This window comes from Cervus elaphus, chromosome 8 (assembly GCF_910594005.1).
Source record: "Cervus elaphus chromosome 8, mCerEla1.1, whole genome shotgun sequence".
Taxonomy (NCBI): domain Eukaryota; kingdom Metazoa; phylum Chordata; class Mammalia; order Artiodactyla; family Cervidae; genus Cervus; species Cervus elaphus.
The window spans coordinates 15,861,525-15,881,749 of NC_057822.1; the positions used below are offsets into that span (position 1 = coordinate 15,861,525).

At 41.5% G+C, this 20,225-nt stretch overlaps 1 protein-coding gene across 5 annotated transcripts in view; it reads right to left on the reverse strand.

Annotated features, from left to right (window-relative positions):
- The window catches only part of DIS3L2 (DIS3 like 3'-5' exoribonuclease 2), a 353,242-nt gene that overhangs the window by 293,965 nt on the left and 39,052 nt on the right, over positions 1–20,225 (reverse strand). For all 5 annotated transcript variants that reach the window (XM_043909686.1, XM_043909689.1, XM_043909687.1 and 2 more), the window contains exons 2-3: positions 8,912–9,055; positions 8,008–8,165 (exon numbers count right to left, since the gene is read on the reverse strand). In XM_043909686.1, coding sequence (XP_043765621.1) covers positions 8,008–8,165; positions 8,912–8,963 — 210 coding nt within the window. In that variant the 5' untranslated portion in view covers positions 8,964–9,055. The remainder of the gene's footprint in view (positions 1–8,007; positions 8,166–8,911; positions 9,056–20,225) is intronic.

Sequence of the window (20,225 nt, forward strand, 5' to 3'; positions counted from 1 at the left end):
TATTGGGGGAGGGAGGAAAAAGCTTATTACATTTATCCTAACTATTCATCCACTCACTCAACAAATATTTCCTTATTTCCTGACAGCTAGGATGACAGGCACTTTGCTAGGTGATGAGGACACAATGGAAAGAGAGTCTCTACCCTCAGAGCTTACAGTCTAGTGAGGGGAAATAAACACTCCAAATAAATAAAAGTAAACTCGTTGATTTTTTTAAATTCATTTTCTGACCCAAGTTTCTTTTTTTTTCCAGTGAATGTTTAGTACATGAAGAAGCATAGAGCTAATACTTTCTGCTTTGAAAGTTCCTTTAAGTATAGAGCACTCAGAGATGCCATGACTGGGTTCAGGGGAAAGAAATAGGTTCGCTCAGGTCTGTATCTTGGCCCAATTTTGTGTGTCTGTGATTTTTTTTTTAATTGAGATATAGTTGATGTGCAACATTGTATAAGTTACAGGTGTACAACAGTAGTGATCTACAATTGTTAAAGGTTATATATTCCATTAACAGTTATTATAAAATATCTCAGCTCTATTTAAAAGAACAAATATTATAAGGACCTAAAAGATTTTATTCTTTGTTTAAAGTGTTTGTTATTTGGTTGTGCTGGATCTTAGTTGCGGCACACAGGATCTTTAGTTGTGGCATGTGGGATCCAGTTTCCCAGCCAGGGATCGAACCCAGGCCCCTCTGCACTGGGACCTCGGAGTCCTAGTCACTGGACCACCAGGGAAGTCCCAAGATTCTATTCTTGATTGTCTATCCCAAACTTCCTGATACATAAAAGTGTACAAGGAGGGACAGAAGCCTGTTTCAAGAAAAGCATTTGCAATTTGACTGGAGCAGAATTTACGAACTGCACCTCAGGAACATAACACCCTGTGAGTGACCACACTAAGAAAGAAGAATCTCTAGCAGAGTCCACAGAGGACCACAGTCATCCCCACAGTCTGACAGAAGACACTGTCAGCAAAGCATGTCAAGAAATGGCCTTGTAACTGAAAGAGATGTCTAGCAGATGCCTTGTCTTACTCACCGCCTACGTAAGTCCAGGACTTCCATTTCCACCTTTTTATGACCATCACCTAATTTGCCCCACACCCTCACCCCTCATTTCCCCCCAAACCCTCTCCTAGGCCTGGGACGTGTGGCTCCTACATCCTCCATCTCTTCGATAAAGGCACTGGTGTCTCCCGGCCTCCATGGAAACCTGATGTGATCACTTCCCTTCAAGTCCTCTCAGAGGGAGCCGCTTTTCTCTCCTATCCCATACAGCTCAAGGACCAGAGTAAAAAAGTATCCCCCCTTGCTTCCCTACTGCAACTTTAAAAGTATCTTTTTTCTGCCCAGTCTCTCTCAAGATCCCCAGAATCCTTAGAAGTTCATTCATTGGCTCCTGCTCCAGCTCCTTGGTGCTGTTGTCTTCAACCTTCTGGTCGGATCCCTGATTTACTAATGTTCTGCCTCTTAGCTCACTCTCTTCCCCTCACCATGTTTATTTCCTTCCTCGGCTACCGAGTTGCCATGGCCTGTCATTACCTATCACCCCTACAGACCCTGAGCCAAGGATCCTCCTTCTTCTTATATTCAACTAATGAAACCTCACTCACAGTTGACTCCAACTACCTGCCTGAGTCTCCATGTCTACAACCAAGGAGCTGAACATTACTGTAGAAAAATACCATATAGCTGGGCTAATGAGCCTAATTTGGCAATCACAAACATGTTTTATTTGGCTTACAGGGTGTTTGAAAATGCTTAAAACTGAGGAATTTCACACATAAATATGTATTTCCAGATTTTCATGAAAAAATCAGCCACATGGAAGCAACCACCTGAGTTGAATAACAGATGCTTCTCTTACAGCAATAAAAACAATCGCGAATAACACTTATACTGGCTTATTACACGTCACACACTGTTTTAAGGGCTTTATGTCTATCAACTAATTTAACCCTCAAAACAACCCTATGAGGTAGGCACCATTACCCTCTTTTTATAAAATGAGAAATGGAGGCACTGAGATGTGCCCCAGGAAACTAAGATCATGGCATCTGGTCCCATCACTTCATGGCAAACAGATGGGGAAACAATTGAGACAGTGAGAGACTTTCTTTGCGGGGTACGGGGTTCCAAAATCACTGCAGATGGTGACTGCAGCCAAGAAATTAAAAGGTGTTTACTCCTTGAAAGAAAAGCTATGACCAGCCTAGACAGCATATTAAAAAGCAGAGACATTACTTTGCCAACAAAGGTCCATCTAGTCAAAGCTATGGTTTTTCCAGTAGTCATGTATGGATGTAAGAGTTGGGCCATAAAGAAAGGTGAGCGCTGAAGAATTAATGCTTTTGAACTGTGGTGTTGGAGAAGACTCTTGAGAGTCCCTCAGACTGCAAAGAGATCAAACCAGTCAATCCTAATGGAAATCAACTCTGAATTTACATTGGAAGGACTGGTGCTGAAGCTCCAATACTTTGGCCACCTGATGTGAAGAACTGACTCATTGGAAAAGACACTGATCCTGGAAAAGACTGAAGGCAGGAGGAGAAGGGGATGACAAAGGATGAGATGGTTGGATGGCATCACCGACTCTACGGACATGAGTTTGAGCAAGCTCTGGGAGTTGGTGAAGGACAGGGAAGCCTGGCGTGCTAAAATTCAAGGGGTCGCAATGAGTGGGACACGACTGAGTGACTGAACTGAACTGAGAGGTGCCCACTTGAACATGACATTTAAGCCCAAGCAGTCTGGTTCTAGAGTCCTTGGTCTTAACTGCGGCAGACTTCCTCTCCATTTGCCATAATCACCACCAAACCCCTCTTCATTCATTTGTGCCATCTGTTCCCTTCTCCCAAAAAACCAGTACCACATTCCAACCCGCAGTCTACCCTATTTTGGTTAATGGCATCATCATCCATCCAGCGGCTCAACTCAAACACTGAGGAGTCATCCACTATGACCCCCTTTGCCTTGCCCTCCACAATTCACCCATCAGCATGTCATGCCAGCACTAGCTCCACATCCACACACTTCTCTCTGACTTCACTGCCACCACCCATGTCCACATCATCGTATTTTCTTGCTTGGTTTAGAGTGAAGACTTCCCTGATGGCTCAGATGGTAAAGCGTCTGCCTACAATGTGGGAGACTCAGGGTCAATCCCTGGGTCGGGAAGATTTCCTGGAGAAGAAAATGGCAACCCACTCCAGTATTCTTGCCCGGAAAATCCCATGGACGGAGGAACCTGGTAGGCTATAGTCCATGGGGTCGCAAAGAGTCAGACACGACTGAGCAACTTCACTTGGAGTGAATGCCTTTTTCGTGGTCTCTCAGCTTCTACTCTATTCATCTCACAACTGCCAGAGAGTTGTTTTAAAAGCATAAAATAGACCATGTCCTTCCCCTGCTTATTACTCTTCCATGACTCCCCATCAGTTCTTTAAATAAAATCCAACCCTCCAACACAGCCTAGAGAACCTACACGGACTGGCAGCCGCCTAACTCTCCCATTCATTCCCAACATAATTCCCTTTGCTCAGTATATTCAACAGGCCTTCTTCTCAGTCCTCAAAAATACTAGGCCTTTTTCCGCTTGCCATTCTTTTTTTTAAAAAAAAGAATAAAGGCATTTATTGATTTATGTGTTTAAAAAATCCAAGGTTATGTGGCTTCAAGTGAGGTATAAAATGACAGCTCAAGATTAGGTTTGTTTCTATTTTCCAATTTGTTCCCTTGTATAGGTTCATCTTTTTAATTTAACATACATTTTAATGATGTATAGTTGACTTACAATGTTTCAAGTGCACAGCAAGGTGATTCAGTTATACATATGCGCATGTACTATTTTTGAAATTATTTTCCTTTATAGGTTATTACAAGATATTGACTATCATCCCCTATGCTATAAACCTTTGTTGCTTGTTGCATATCCTTTTGTTTTAATTAGAAATCTAACATTCTATTCATACTAAGTCAAATAAACAGAATCGAAATGTCATAATTTTTTCAGTTAGGCAAAAATTGATTAAGTTTTCTAAAATATATATAGTATACATATTATTTATATATATATAAGCTATATAAAAGCTTTTGTATTAAACCTGATAAAGTCTTAAGAAAGAAGATCCAAAAAAAATGAAGAGATAGAGAAACTGGAAAACAAACTAAATGAAATAGGAGCACTGAATATGAAATAGAAAAGGTGAAACAAACTGATAAAAGTAAAAGATCATCATATAGTCCAGTTGTTTTTAACATGGCTGCTCATAAGAAACATATCTGGAGCTCTAGTGAAAACAAAGCAATATCTGCACATTTGTACTTTTCAAAAACTTCCAAGATAATTCTGACATGCATCTGGATTTTTTAAAGAGATTACAGGTTTTTCTATTAAATGGCAGTTTTGGTGATATAGAGTTCTATTATTTTTTCTGTTGACCAATCATGATACAATGGTGTTAAGTGAGTAACAGTTACATAATCACAATAATAAAAGATGTTTATCAGTTTTCACAATAACCACTTGCCATCCTTCTACTAGCTGATATCACTGCCTATAATGTTCTTTTCCTAGTTCTCCAAATGTCTGGTTCAATCTCACCCTTCAGATCTCAACTCAAATCACCTCCTCAAAGAGGCCTCACCTCCCTATGTAGAGTGGCACCCCACAGTTATTCTCACTCACTATTCTTGCTTTCTTATAAGCACACAACACAGACTGTGATTTTCTCTTTATTGCTTCAGTTGTTTCTGCCTATCTTGCTCACTGGTATATGCTTGGCACTTAGCAGGTAGTCAAGAAACACTTGTTGAAGCTTATTAATTCATGTCTGCAGGGTTGAAGTTCTCCCACCACGCCAGTATTAAATGTCATGAATATCATCTGTTCCTTCTAAATGACTGGGCAGTCCACGATAACCCACTATTCTTCTCTTTAACTCATATCTAAATGTTCTCTAGCTGATTTTCCCTCTTAATAAATGGTGAATGTCCAAGATACAGGACATCCTGTCCTGTCTTCCTGGACAAGGATTTCTTTCAGGGTCCAATAACAATTTTACACCAACATTTTAGCTTAGGAGAAACTTGACTTCATGCCTCAGGCAGCTCTGGGGGCTCAGCCTGAACCATCTTTTGCCAAAGAACCACCTAGGAATATGAAACAAAACAATTTTACCATCTTTACCCACGTCACTTTGGTCATCACCCCAAACCTGAACTCCTTCCAGGCCTCTCTACCCCAGACTCTCATTTTCCCCAATACCTCCCATAATAACTTCCCAATACTGTACCTATGGAGAGAAAAAGGACATATGTTCTTCAACACAAAAACTCATTTTCCAAAAAAAAATTTCAAAACTATATGTACATGACCATGTGTTGTTGCCAGTCAGTTCAAACAAAGGAAAGAGATTTCTTTGGTCACTATGGACTTCTCTTCACCACGCATGACAAAACAACAATGAAACGTCAAATTATTGGTCAAAGCACTGAAAATAAAATAATTATTCTACTCCTATTTAAAAATATCTCTGTCTTTCAATAAAATTTTCTTTAGATGGGGAAAAGACAAAGGATGTCATAATATACTTAAGTCTGCGTACAAAAGTTAATGAACGCTTACATCTAATTAAGATGTAGCATTAAGATTTGACAGCATTCAAATATCTTTCCTTGACTAGCTTTTTACCTTACCCATCAGGGCCTGCACAGATGGACTGTTTCTCTGCCTATGAAACCCTTATTTACAGTGTTGTATATTTCACAAGGTGACCTCATATCTGGAACCCATTCCTTTCCCATCTGCAGAGAACAACTGCTCTCATTTGTGGGGGGGGATACTCTGGCTGCAGAGTCCCATGATGTCACAGGCCAGGAGGAATCACTTACAAACTCCTGGGAACCAGAGTTGTTATATTGATCAGCTTTTTGTTTTAATACTAGCAAAGAGTTGTTTCAAAAGCAAAAATTAATACAAGGGAGCAAAAATAATACCACTGCAGAATATTTCCCTCAGTCTATCTCTATAGATTTTATAACAATTTTTCCTCCAAGTCATAACAACTGAGGGTCCGCTCACTCTTCTTCCAAGACAGTACCTTGATCCTTTATTCAATCAGTAAATAAATATTCATTAGATATAAATGTATTTAAGCATCAATCAAACGCCAGTCATTGGGCCAATCTGTGGGAATAAGACATGACCCTGACCACAGGGAAGTGAACAATCTGTGTGAGGAAACTCAAATGCCAAGAAATGATAATAAGTTTAGAATAAAGGGTAAACAAAAAGGTTGGCTTCAGGAAAAGTGGTAATGACCAATTCTGGTTGGAGAATTAAGTGAAGCTTCACAAAGGGGGTAACATTTAGGTAACGTCAAGCATGATTACATCAAGATAGTGGGAGAGAGCATTCCCAGCATCAGGAACAGCATGTACAGAGTCACAGAGCAATCAAACAGCAGAGTTTTTATTGGGGACGTTTCGAAGATCAGAGTGAATGGAGCAGAGCGTACCTGGAAGAGAAGGGCAGGAGATAAGACTGGGAAAAGCACAACAGGTCCTCATACATGGAACAAGACGAGGGCCAAGACACTTGCAGAGGAACAGAGTGCAGTGTGTGCACTGAACGATAAACAGCAAATAAATGGATTAATGAATGAATAAATGTCCAGCTAAAGCTTTAACTTTCCTCAGAGGCCTTATCAAAGAAACCAAGGGATGCTTTAAAAAAAAAAGAAAAAAAAAACACACCAATGGTACCTCTGAAATCATAAAGAGCAACTAATTTGTTAAAAATAATTTTTCATTCAAAGTCTATATTAAGCATATGTACTGGACCATAGGTAAATACAAAAGGTGATAAAAAAGGAAAAGAAGATGAGAGTATCTGTTAATTGGCTGGATCTCCAGCCCCAAATACAAATAGAGAAGCCGAGCACTCAAAATGGGAGAAAATGGAACACAGTCAACATCTTCAAGTGAGCCAAGTAACACATGGCAATGTTTGTATACTAACCTAAGAATTATATAAAACAGACTTAATTCAAAGGATATGTGGCCTCGCCTCCCTGTTCATCTCATTACCGACTACTGTCTCAGATATCACACTTAAAAAGACCTGAGCTATCCCACTCCATACTGTTTCACAGTTTCTGTCTTCATTAGTGTCACGCCCTCTCCTTATCTCCCTCCCACACACACATCACTCATTTAATACAGTCACCCTTCACTATTCAGGTGCAGGGGTCACCTCCTACAGTTCCCCGGTTTCCCCCAACATTCTCCCATACACCCTGGTCATACTGTTACCTGAGCACTTACCCTTTATCTTCAAATCATCTGTCCACAAAAATGTCTGCTCCACGATGGGGCCACAGGCTTAACGTACGGAAAGGCAGCCTCACCCACCTTCATCTTGGAAGCACCCATGTGGCATGCTACTATATAAACAGCTCCTGGCTCACAGTGGATACTCCAACATTTGCTGAGCCAAACTGCTGAACTAGCTCGTAAAATATTTAGCAAACTATAAAGCTCTCAACAAATATTATCTGCTGCTGTTTACTGTTTCCTTTTCGACCTTATTCTCTATAGTCAGCGTCCATTTGCTCCAGGCAAACTGACCTACCAATGTGTCTTAGTCACACCCTATATCCCACTTCTCTCTTAGGAGCTCACACTGGTCCCCAAGAGAAGCTCCTTCTCTTCACTTAACTGCAGCAATCCACAGCCTGGCTCTAATATACCCCTTCCAATAAAGCACTCCTAGACAAACCTTACAGGAAGTCATGGCTCCCTCCTCTCAAATCTCAGCACTCTGTGACGATCTTGTGGTACTTCTCACCTCTAGTTGCTCTGGAGGTCCAAGAAGTGGAAAGCCCTGAGCCTGTGATGGCATCATTTCTTTCATGCACACAGCACAGAAAAATAAACAGTTTCATGAATAATTGATTACTTCTGATTCCATATATTCAAGGAATAGCCTTCTAGTATATTTTAAGCACCTGGATAAGTGTTCCTCTCTTCAGGCCTTCTGAAACATCCTCCTTGGACATGTAGGTTTCAAATATGCTCTTTTTCTTCCCTCGTGTGGTCTTGTTCTTTGACTTTTTGTCACCTGGCGAAGCACCAACACCATGTGGGCCAACCAAAGAGGACACACCTAGAAACATGAGGCAGCAATCAACTTTTTCCTCAAACATCTCTGTATTTTTAAAACTGGAGATATTTTACCTTTTTTAAAAAAAAATTAAAGACCAAAAAAGAACAAAATCCCCTGATAATGATTTTAAATAGTCATAAAAAAGAAAAGTGGGTAAGAAAACATGAATAAAATGTACACAGATGAGACCTGAATTTTAAATCAGCACCACAATATACATGGAACAGAACACAAGTAATGGGTTTAGTATGCTTTGCTGTTTATAGACACAAACTTTTAAAAAAATAGGAATTACTAAAAGATCATCACTTTTCTAGAGGAAATTAAACAGCTGTACTCAATATAACAATAAATTAAGACAACAAGAAACCACACAATTCTAAAGTAAATAACCTACAGGAGAATATTTAAGAGGTCACCAAAAGAATTACAGTCCCTCTTTAGTCCTAAGGGGCTTCCCTGGTGGCTCAGAGGTTAAAGCGTCTGCCTGCAATCTGGGAGACCTGGATTCGATCCCCGGGTTGGGAAGATCCCCTGGAGAAGGAAATGGCAACCCACTCCAGTATTCTTGCCTGGAGAATCCCATGGACGGAGGAGCCTGGTGGGCTACAGTCCACAGGGTCACAAAAAGTCGGACACGACTGAGCGATTTAACCTAACTAACTTTTAGTCCTGAGACTCGCCCTGTGCCTCCATTCCAGTTTTATTTTCAGTTGCTAGAGTAGACTCCATTTTCCATTTGCTACCTCTGGGGGTCCCCAGGGGCCTCAGGTTCAGCCGGTAGTCAGGATGGCTCATTACTGGTTCCAAGGTCACCTCTTCTCTCCAGATTCTGCAGGGCCTCCAATGCTCTGAATTCTTCCCGCCTTGAGCAGCTCAGGTGTCACTAGCTGAAACCAAAAAGAGACAGGTGACCGAAGAATAGTTAACCTGAAGCCTCCTCTGTGCTCTAGGAAATTTAGAACTTGGATGGCAAAGGCAACGTGGTTTCCCCACCCCAGATCCTGGTGTCACTTTCTGGTCGGCAGTTAGTCAAGCACATCATCTGTCCTGAGCTGCTTTTCAAGACGTTCAACCTCATGGGTATCACAGTCTGCTTGCTTGAGCCACTTCTACTAAAACCTCCACAAATAGGAAAATGGGGTGAAAATTAAGGAATTCTGAGGTTCTGTTCAGCTAGTGAAATGCACAAGAGCAGGAAGGAATATGGTTTTGAAGATGGTACAAAGATCTAGAATCTAAAGGCTATCATGAAATAAGTACTGAACTAGGGCTCAAGAGACACAGCATTTACTAAATTTAACCTTAGATAAATGATGTTCCTCTGTGAAATCAAATAAATCAATTCTTTAGAGTTCAGCAACATAACCCAACTTACTGCCACACCAGATGTCCAAAACTATGCATGGAACCACCGATGGTTCACTAGCTTTAAAAAAAAAAATGCAATATTGTAGTCAGACATCTACTTTCCTTCTCTTACCTGCCATCACTTCAAACCAGTCCTCTGACCAGAAGCTCAGGAGGCTGCTCCTAAGTAATACAGGCAGCTGCCTGGCTCAGCGGACTGGAATGTGGGGCCCTGCAGCCAGCACCCCCCAACTCCAGCCTTCCACCTGGATACTGAACATGTCATCAAGACATCTCCATCTACTCTCTGCTGGCCACCGGCCCAGGCTTCAAGCCTATACTTGCAAATGTCCAAAATCGGGTGGGCAGCCTGCTTTCCAATAAAATGGATCAAGATGTCATTCTGAACACTAGCTTCCATTTCCGCTAAATTTCCCACACACATCCTTCACCAAAATGATGTCATTCTTCTTTAAGTCTAAATTAATACTAACTCAGGAAAGAAGCAACAGAGACCAAGAGTAACAAACCACTCAGTGATACATGAAGAGAGTCAGAGATAAAGTCAAAAAGTTTCAAGAAGAGAGAAAAACAGTCTGAGATAAGCAACAAGGTAGTGGGAATGGCACATACGGGAGTCCAGACTGTCCCACTGATTTCATTCAGAAATGAATCCACTCCTTAATTCAACAACTATTTCCACAAGGTACTATGCTAGGCACAATAAGGGATACAAAAGTTAAGGAGACTTAAAAATCATATTAAAATAACAAGTAATACAGGTGGGGAGTGATAAGCACTTTATTTTTTTAAAGTATGGGTAAGTATGGGTACGTGTATGTATGATAGAAGAAGAGTACCTCCAGGTCCAGAAATCCAAGAGAACTTCAGAAAAGATTTTAAGGAAGAGCTGAGAATGTGAGAAATGCATGCTGCTGCAAAAGGGGCGGGGCGGGGGGTGGTGGCGGGGGAGAACAGACACACAAACAGAAAAACACAGGGAGGTTCTTGCAACCTTAATTCCATTTGGACAGAGTCCAGCCTATATGAAGGGAGGCAATGGCAAGGAAAACAAAACAAGTTGGAAGGTCTAGAAAACCAGCCCCGTTTTCAAAGGCAGTAGGGAAGTTTCTGAAGTGTGAATGAGCGGGAGAGAAGAACAACAGATCAAAGTTGTGTTTCAGGAAAAGTTAACCGGGCACTGCACGCAGAGTCATCTGGAGCCGGGAGACTGGCAGCTGCTGCACCTCAGGAAAGAGCCAGAGCAGACTGGTGAGAGGCAAGGGAGGCCTGAACTGGAGCAGCAGCTGCAGAGTGGAAACAAAGAGACTGTGAACACGACCTTACACAGGCCAACCTGGCACCACTTGGCAACCAGGCGTGTCTGAAAGAGAGCAAGGAGGTGGCAGCTGGGTGAGATTCCAAGTAAGAAGACTGGGAGATGAAAACCACGCGAAGTATTACATCCCTCTACGTGGCAATACATATCTCTATTTATACCTACACACATGGAACTACACACTTCCACCTCAAAAACTTGAAAACTGGAGCATCACTTAGAGAGATAAATTAGCCAGCCATTTGCACAAAGACGGTATGCCAAAATTTTCTAGAATGGAAGAGACTGCCAAAAAAGGGTAAGCTGATACAGAAGACGGACTAGGACAAAATCTGGGTTAGGGCAACTTTTAGGAAATGCAAAGAGGAAGAAGAAGTAGAAAACGTAACAAAGAAGCTAGTAAAAATATGATGAGGAAAAAACCAATATAGTCTGATGATAAGAAAACAAGAGAGAAAATAACTTTCAAAGGAAGACAGGTTCATGACCAGGGTTTGCACCAACTACTGGGTACGAAAACAAATAATGGGAGCCTTAGGGTGGGGCGAGGGGTTGGAGCAAGCTGCAAGCAGAAGAAAGACAATTCAAAAACAAAAGCTAGAATTGAAAATGGGGTACTTCATATCAAGTCTAGATGCAGGCAAGAGTTCAAAATTAAAGGGAGGTACTGCCAGTCCAGTGAGATGGAGGTACAGAGATCTCAACTCAAAAGTCTACAGGCAAGCTGCCCTTGTAACTTTTTTCCCACAACAAATATCTCGGTTGGTGTGATATGCACTTAACTTTTCTCTCTAGCTCAGGAAGATATGAAATGTTTGGTTGGGTTCACTACTGTAACCCCACTGGCTCCCATTGTATCTCGGATAGAACAGGTGCCCAATAATCATTCCTTAACTGACTGGATGAGTTTTGTTTTCATGAACAAGCAGTGAGAACACCAAGCAAAGCAGGGTCATTTCAGGAAACCATGCTAAAAACAAGTCAGCAAACAATGGGAAAAACCAGGAAACCCCGTTGGCAAGAATAAGCCAGACCAGCTGAGCAGAGCAGAGAGTCAAAGTCTGCCTTTGGGTTTCAAAGTACTGAAAGGAGATGGAAAGATTTCGAGAATATAAGACGCTAAGCAGAAGGTGGACAAACAAGCACTCTTCCCTTCCCAGTGATATGACTGTGAAGCCCATCACCCCAGAGAAGACCTGCATGCTCCTACCCTGAAAGCACAAGCTACTCTCTAATCCTCACCAGCTTCCAGAATACGTGCCACTGATACACCGCCCAACCACCCACCAGCTCCTAGAGAGGGTGTTTTGCCACAGAAATAGCTACACATTCTGAAGAGTTGGGCTGGGATGAGGATGAACACGCAGTAGTGGTCAAGAGTGCCACGTGGTACAAAAAAGTAGGAATGAGGAAGGAAAGGCACTAGACTTCAGAAAGTGAAAACGAAGAAAGCATTTGGGTGAAAGATGTGATGACTTGAGACCCAATGTTCAATACAGAGTAAGTGCTCAAAATTTTGGATAAATGAAGACTATCTGGGACAAAAATCAGGTTAAAATGAATATATACTAGAGAGAAATATGAGTAGCAGGACCAGGACTAGGGAGAGGCAAGCAAGGTGTGTAGGATAAAAAATTTATAAAGGCAAAGTCCCACAAGTGCCAACTTCATGCTTGCAGGACTCCAAGAGTAAGTGCCTCCTTAAATGTTTGTGCCCTAGGTATCTTACCTGCCTTACCCCTGTGTCTCAGTCAGCCTTATGAGTAGCAAGAGCAGAAGAAATTTATGAATCTGGGTAGTGAAGGAAAGAAACTCAGGAGATAAAGTCATGAGAGGTTTAAAGAAAGAAAAGGTTGAGCCTATTCAGAAGCTAAGATGGAGCCAATGGAAAGCGAGAGATCATAAAAACACATGAAGAGGATATAATTAAAGGAATAAAGAAAAAAGAGATAGGATTATAATAAGTATCACATTTAAAAAATAGAAAATTAACATTACAAATAATTAGGAAACACATAAAATAATTAAGGGCTTCCCTGGTAGCTCAGCTAGTAAAGAATCCACCTGCAATGCAAGAGACCTGGGTTTGATCCCTGGGTTGGGAAGATCCCCTGGAGAAGGGAAAGGCTACCCACTCCAGTATTCTGGCCTGGAGAATTCCATGGGCTATATAGTCCATGTGACTCGAAAAGAGTCAGACACAACTGAGAGACTTCCACTTTCACCAAAATAGTTAAGTAATGTTAAAACACTACTTAATACTATTTTTTAAAAAAATATTAAACATAATATTCATAACATATTCTGAACTAAAATTTAAATAAAATTTAAATGTTTAAAAATGAGTCAGAGAAAGAGAGAGAGAGAAGGCAGGAAGAAGAATCTCCCAGGATGTCTGAATGAGGAGTCTGACAAATATTATATACCCCCAACAATAAGTATGGACAAAAATCATCAAAAGCAACCATTTTAAGGGTCTAGATACTAACCAAAGGCTACAACAAATTGAGAAGTGTTTATTCAAGAAAATCTACTGAATCTCAGTAACAACAGTGAGAATGTGTGGTGGTTTAGGCTGGAGCTCCCACCATCCTACACCTACTCCCAGTTCCTTGATGTGGAAGTCCTACTAAGGCAGCAAGCCCACAGCACAGGGAGCTAAATTTGTTTAGAGCAGAACAAGAAGAATTCCATGTGCAAAGGCATTTTCAAAAATAATAGTGATTCAAGGTGCAAAAAAACAGGAAAGGCCAATATCACAGCTAATCTGAGATTACAGTACTAGTTAGGGCAAGCAACAGAACAGTAGACTAACCAGAAATTTAACAGTGAGACTCAGGCAATAAGAAAACCAATGGGTACCTTGTTAAGAATTTACTTTTTCCTCCTGTATGCAGGAAAGACTGTAAACACGCAGGAGAGAAATGAGTGGGCCTTAGAGAGCTCATCTCTGGATGAATGTGAGCCTGGCAAATACAAAAAGCAAAAACCAGGGCAGAGTCGTATAATGCCTCGATTTTGAATACATTTCCCAAGTCTCGGCAGGACCACTGACACAGGATGGGGGCCTCATTGTTGCAAGGAGTTAAAACATAACTTCTAACTAGTCATAAGCTGACCGCTAAGACATGCTGACTCAGAGGCAACTACCAGACAGTCATGCTTAAAAAAAAACAAGAAAGAAAGAACTGAACAGACACATGCGTGGCTACATAGTACAGGAGAAAACAGACTCTACAGAATTAGCCCACACAAGCCACTAAACAAAAAGAGCAACCACCTCCAACTCCAAAGGAAAAGGAATCAGAATGCAGAATATATTATCAAAAATGTCCAGATTTCAACAAAAAATTATAAGATATGCAAAAAAGAAAAAAAAAAAAACAGAAAAGTGTGATCCATAGACTGGAGCAGGGGACAGTTTCAATAAAAATTATCTCTAAGTGAGTCTAGATTTTTAGATTCAGTCAACAAAGACTTCAAAGCAGCTATTATAAATATGCTCAAAGAACTAAAAGAAGCTGTCTTTAAAGGAAAGCATGATGACAATGATTCATCAAAAAAAAAATCCATAAAGAGATACAAAATATTTTTTAAAAAGAACAACGTAAATTTTAAGTTGAAAGACAGAAAAACTGAAATGAAAATTTCACTTGAGGAACTCAACAACAGATTTGAGCTAACAGAAGAAGTAATAGGTAGACATGGAAAAACAGATCAATCAAGATGATCCAATCTGAAGAAAAAACAAAAATGAAAACAAACTCAAATTCAGGACTTGTAATAAAGAATATGGCTCCATTTTTTTCATGTATGACTGCTAACTCACCTTAAGCCTCATCTCCCCCTTCCCCTTTGAAGCATCCTGGACAGGCTGGTAAGAAAATCCATTGCATCCTCCACCTTTTTTGGCACAAGGGGGAAATTCAAATTTCATAAATGCCCAGTCTGCACATATCTGGTCCCATCACTTCATGGCAAACAGATGGAGAAACAATGGAAACAGTGACAGACTTTATTTTGGGGGGCTCCAAAATCACTGCCAGTGAAGTGGTGAGTGCAGCCATGAAATTAAAGGCCGCTTGCTCCTTGGAAGAAAAGTTACAACCAACCTAGACAGCTTATTAAAAAGCAGAGACATTGCTTTGCCAAAAAAGGTCCGTCTAATCAAAGCTATGGTTTTTTCAGTAGTCATGTATGGATGTGAGAGTTGGACTAGAAAGAATGCTGAGTGCCAAATAACTGATGCTTTTTTGGTGTTGGAGAACTCTTGAGAGCTCCTTGGACTGCAAGGAGATCCAACCAGTCCATCCTAAAGGAAATCAGTCCTGAATATTCATTGGAAGGACTGATGCTGAAGCTGAAAATCCAATACTTTGGCCACCTGATGCAAAGAACTGACTCATTGGAAAAGACCCTGATGCTGTGAAAGCCTGAAGGCAGGAGGAGAAGGGGACGAGAGACGATGAAATGGTCGGATGGCATCACTGACTCAATGGACATGAGAGTGAGTAAGCTCCGGGAGTTGATGATGGACAGGGAAGCCTGGCGTGCTGCGGTCCATGGGGTCGCAAAGAGTCGGACATGACTGAGCGACTCAACTGACCGACTGAGCGCCACCTGGGAAGCCCCATCAAATTCCTAATTTCAGTCATCATGTTTTCAAGTCTGAAAGTGAAAAAGTGAAAGTGAAAGTCAGTCACACATCGGGTCCAACTCTTCGCAATCCCATGGATTGCAGCCCTCCAGGCTCCTCTGTCCGGGATTTCCCAGGCAAGAATACTGAAGTGGGTTGCCATTCCCTTCTCCAAGGGATCTTCCCAACCCAGGGACTGAACCTGGATCTCCTGCATTGCAGGCAGAGCAGGCAGATTCCCACATGAGCAGGGCCTAAATTTTAATCCTTATCACTCTGGCCCTAAAGGATTATCATATGCACTCAGATTCTCAGCTTCTAAATCTTTCAGTTGATCCCTCCAAAAAATTAGTAAACATCTGTAGGACGTAAACAATCCAAAACACTAGACTTATCTCCCTAAGCTTTTATTCTCTCCTAGATATTCATTCTTATGACCTTTCAAATACCTTTCAGTTTTGTTTTGTTTTTTCTTTGCTGAGGAAGGGAGGGTGGTAGTGAACTTTTCTAGTTGTTCTTAGAAGATCGGTTTCAAATTACTTTCTATGCTATAATTGGAAGTGGAAGTATCAACCTAACCCTTAACTCTCTCATTCATAGTCAATACCTTCAATTCCCAATTCTCACCTATATGGACTCACTTTCCTTTCTCACTGACAAAGCTGTCTTATGATTTCATCTATCCTATCCTCTCATCCTGTATGAGAGGAAGAAATGTCCCTACAGGTTTAAAACCCATCCTCCTTAATGTTCTTCATCCAATTCATCCATGTTCTTAATGTGTTCTTCATCCAATTTTTATCTATCTACTCTAGAACTTCATCATACTCATTTTTCTCTCACCGTAGCCTCCCCAACAGAATACATCCAAATTAAGGGACTGGCCCTGCTCTCATTCTGCACACTTCAAGCTACTAGCTACCATTCCATTTCTCTCACTCTTATCTCTGCCAAAGTTTGAAAATATGTTCAAGACTCATAAGCTCTATTTCCCCATGACATACTCTGTAATCCCCCTTGGAATATGACTTCTGTCCTCACCTCTACAATGAAATAAGGCTTTCAGTATTCTGAGGGAGGAAAATCCTTGTCGCTAAAACAATGGTACAGTCTCACTCTCTTCCAGGCCCTGCCTAGAATGGGATGCCACTGATCAGCCCCTGAACTACACATTCTTCTCCACTGACATCCAGGATGCAGTCTTTTCGCTCTTCTAACTCTCTCTGCAGTTCTCAGATTTCCTTGTTGACTCCTCTTCTTTCTTGTACCTCTTTAGTTTCTACCATTTGCAACATTCTATTAAGTCTCATCTCACTTCTCTGTTAAAAAGTTTTAAATCTACATCTCCAACCCCTCTCTCTACAGTTCTTGAACTTTCCAACTTCCTGCTGAATACTGGCAAGCACTTTGAATGCAACATGTTTCTAATTCAAGTTATTATTGTCTTCAAACCAGATTTTCAGCCTTCTACTGATCCAAATTAATGACATCACTATCATCTCTAGGCAGCAAACAGTAGTCATCTAATTTCTTTCTCTTCATTAAAAATATTCTATTACCAAATTTTGTCTATTCAGTCTTCAAAATGTATCCTAAACAGATTCCATCCTTTTCAACTTGATTAGCACTTTGTGAATTCAGGTTGTAGCCTAAGCCTAAAGATGACAATAGTTTAACAGGTTTCTCAACCACTAATCTCTTTTTTTTAATCCATGTTTCACCTACAAACACAGAATATATTGAATGCACAGCATTTGCAAAACTCTTCAAGGTTCTTCAATGCAACTCTTTAATCTAACCTACTGTAATGGTCAATTTTATCTGTCAACTTCACTGGATCCTAGGGTACCCAGAAATTTGGTTAAACATTATTTCCGAGTCCATCTGTGAAAGTGTTTCTGGATGAAATTAGCATTGGAATTGGTAGACTCAGTAAAGCAGTTCACCCTCCCTAATGAGGGGGAGGGATCAAACAATAAATTGAGCGCCTGAGTAAAAGGAAAAGGCAGAGAAAGGAAGAATTTGACCCTTCCAGTCAGATTACTTGAGCTGGGACCCTGGTTTTCTCTTGCCCTCAGCCCCGCTGGTTCTCAGTCCTTCAGTCTCAGGCTGAATTACCCCACCTGCTTTCCTAGGTCTGGCTTACAGAGAGCAGATCACGGGCCTTCTCAGCCTTCATAACTGCATGAGCCAATCCTCATAATAAATATCCTCCAATACCCATGTCCTAGCAGTTTTGTTTCTTTAAAACCCTAATGCACCTATCTTCCAGGTCTCATCTTTGTTAGGAAAATTAAAATAGAGGTAGTCTTGTTCAGACTTCAGAAGTAGGGCAGCAGGCCTCTGACCAACTTCTGAGCTTGCCTGGACCTTGCCTGGACTATGTGCCTACTTGCAAACACATCAATTGTTACCAGCAAGTCCAGGAGCAAGTCCAGGATAAGAAAGGGAGTGGGTCTTGGAATTTCTTAAGCTCCTGGGGGCCTGGCTAACCCCCTGGGGTCTAACAAAATCTTCTGACTCACAAGGTGAAACAAAGAGCATTACAAAAGTTAAAGAAAAGCAGAGCTGTATTTTTATGTGCAGTGCAAACTGATGATGATACCAGTCTGTGGCCTGGAATTATAAGCAACAGCCCTCAAAGCTGCAATCTTAAGTCTCGCCCATGGAGTGGACACACGTCCTAGGACCCCTTCCCAACTGGAACTCCAGATTGCTGTTAATGTGGGAATTCCCAGCACTGTTCAAGTCTAGATGTAGGTTGCTGTCCCAATTTGGTGATGTACACACTATTACTTCTCTCTATTGCTTCTATTTCTTTTCTTTTAATGCCCATATATTGAAATTAAGTCAATAATCTTCTATAAAAAAAAATTGAAAGTGTTTTTGTACAACAAATGGTGTCTTTTGTTAACAAATCCTTTGAATCTAAAATGAAAGTTAACCTTTCGACAAAACAATCCCTTACTAAAGATCTTCTCAATATCACACCATATGAATTCCTGATGAAAATAAATAAGTCAGAAGAGCCCATGCTTGCCATCAAAGCTGGGAAGTGACTTAAAACCAAACTGGGGGGAGTGGGGAGGGAATCAGTCAAGATGGCAAAGGAACAAGATATGGAACTCACCTCCCCCTGACAAATACATCAAAAATACATCTACATGAGGAACAATTCTCACTGAAAACTAACTGGAAACTGGCAGAAAGACTCCTGTACAACCGAGGCTATAAAAAAGATCCACACAGATTTGAGTAGGAAGAGAAGAAAAGCAATCAGGTCAGGACTTGTGCCACTGGGAGGGGATTCAGAGGAAAAGGGAGAATACACAAGCAGAGATTCACCCTGGGGAGTGAGTGTTTCGAGCCAAATATTGGGTGCCCCAGTCCTGGGGTCCAAGCCAGGGAAGACAAGGTCCCTTGGCTGGTTGGACAGCTATTAGGACTAACAGGAGAGCTGCAGGACACCTGGATTCCACTCACAAGGAATGCACAAGTGCTGGCTTGCATCCTAAGCAGGGTGGAGCAGGCAGACTGAAGACTGCTCCAGGGGCTGCCAAGTTTCCCACAACTGCACTGGCATGTGCCCAAGCCTGAGCCAAGTGAACACCAGAGGCACACCTATTCACCTTGCAGCTCTACACTGGACCAAGGGCTGCCACAAGTGGGAAGAGAGCTTGGCTATGTGACACAGAGGCCACTCTGTGACACCAGGGTGGTGTCTCTCAGCACAGCAAAGGCAGCCACTGCTGGCACTTGCATGGGCAGCACACGGGGACAGTTCCGATCTGTGACAGCAGCCAGCTCACCACAGCCTGTGCCCTGTCATGAGTGCAGAGCCCACACAGGCCCCTCTTGCTCCAGCAATGACCCCCTCCGGCGCAAGGGAGCCAGTGCTGGGAGAGGGGAGAACACAGACTTAAATGGAGCAGAGCCACTTGGATCAGAACCTCCAGGACTTCTGCTCCATCAACTTGAGATCCAGCTCCCCCCACAATAAGGAAGTAATGGTCACTGAGCAGAAGGGAAAGCCCTGCCTTACAGCTGGCTCCACCCAGCCCCTCCATCTCCAGCCCTACCTCCTACCAAGGGGACAGCACACCCCAGGGAAAGATGCTGACTCCTGTTAACAACAAATCTGGCTCTCCCACCAAAGGCACTCAGTAAACAGACTGGACAGGAACACTGTCACAGAAGGACATCCCTTTAAAATCTCAACAGGGAGCCATTTCACCCAAATGCATACAGACAGAAAAAGTTAAGTAAAAATACAGAGGAAATGCTCTCAACTCCAAGAGCAAGTGAGCACACCTAAAAATAAATAAATAAATAATGAAACAGAAATAAACAATTTACCAGATAAAGAATTCAAAGCATTAGTAAATAAGAATACTAGCTGAATTAGGGAAAAGAACAGACAAAAGTGACCTTTTTTTAAAGGAACTAGAAAATATAAAAAAGAACTAGTGAGAAAGAATACAATAAATGAAAGGAAAAACACACTATAAGGAATGAGAAGCAGACTCAGTGAAACAGAACAATGTATAGGTGATCTGGAAGACAGAAAAATGGAAATCACCCAATAAGACTGGCAAAAAAAAAAAAAAATCTTCAAGAAATGAGAACAATTTAATAGATCTCGGAAATAACATCAAGCATACCAATATTCACATTATAGAGGTCCCAGAAAGAGAAAAGAGAGAGAACAGGGTCAAAAACGTTACTTGATGAAATT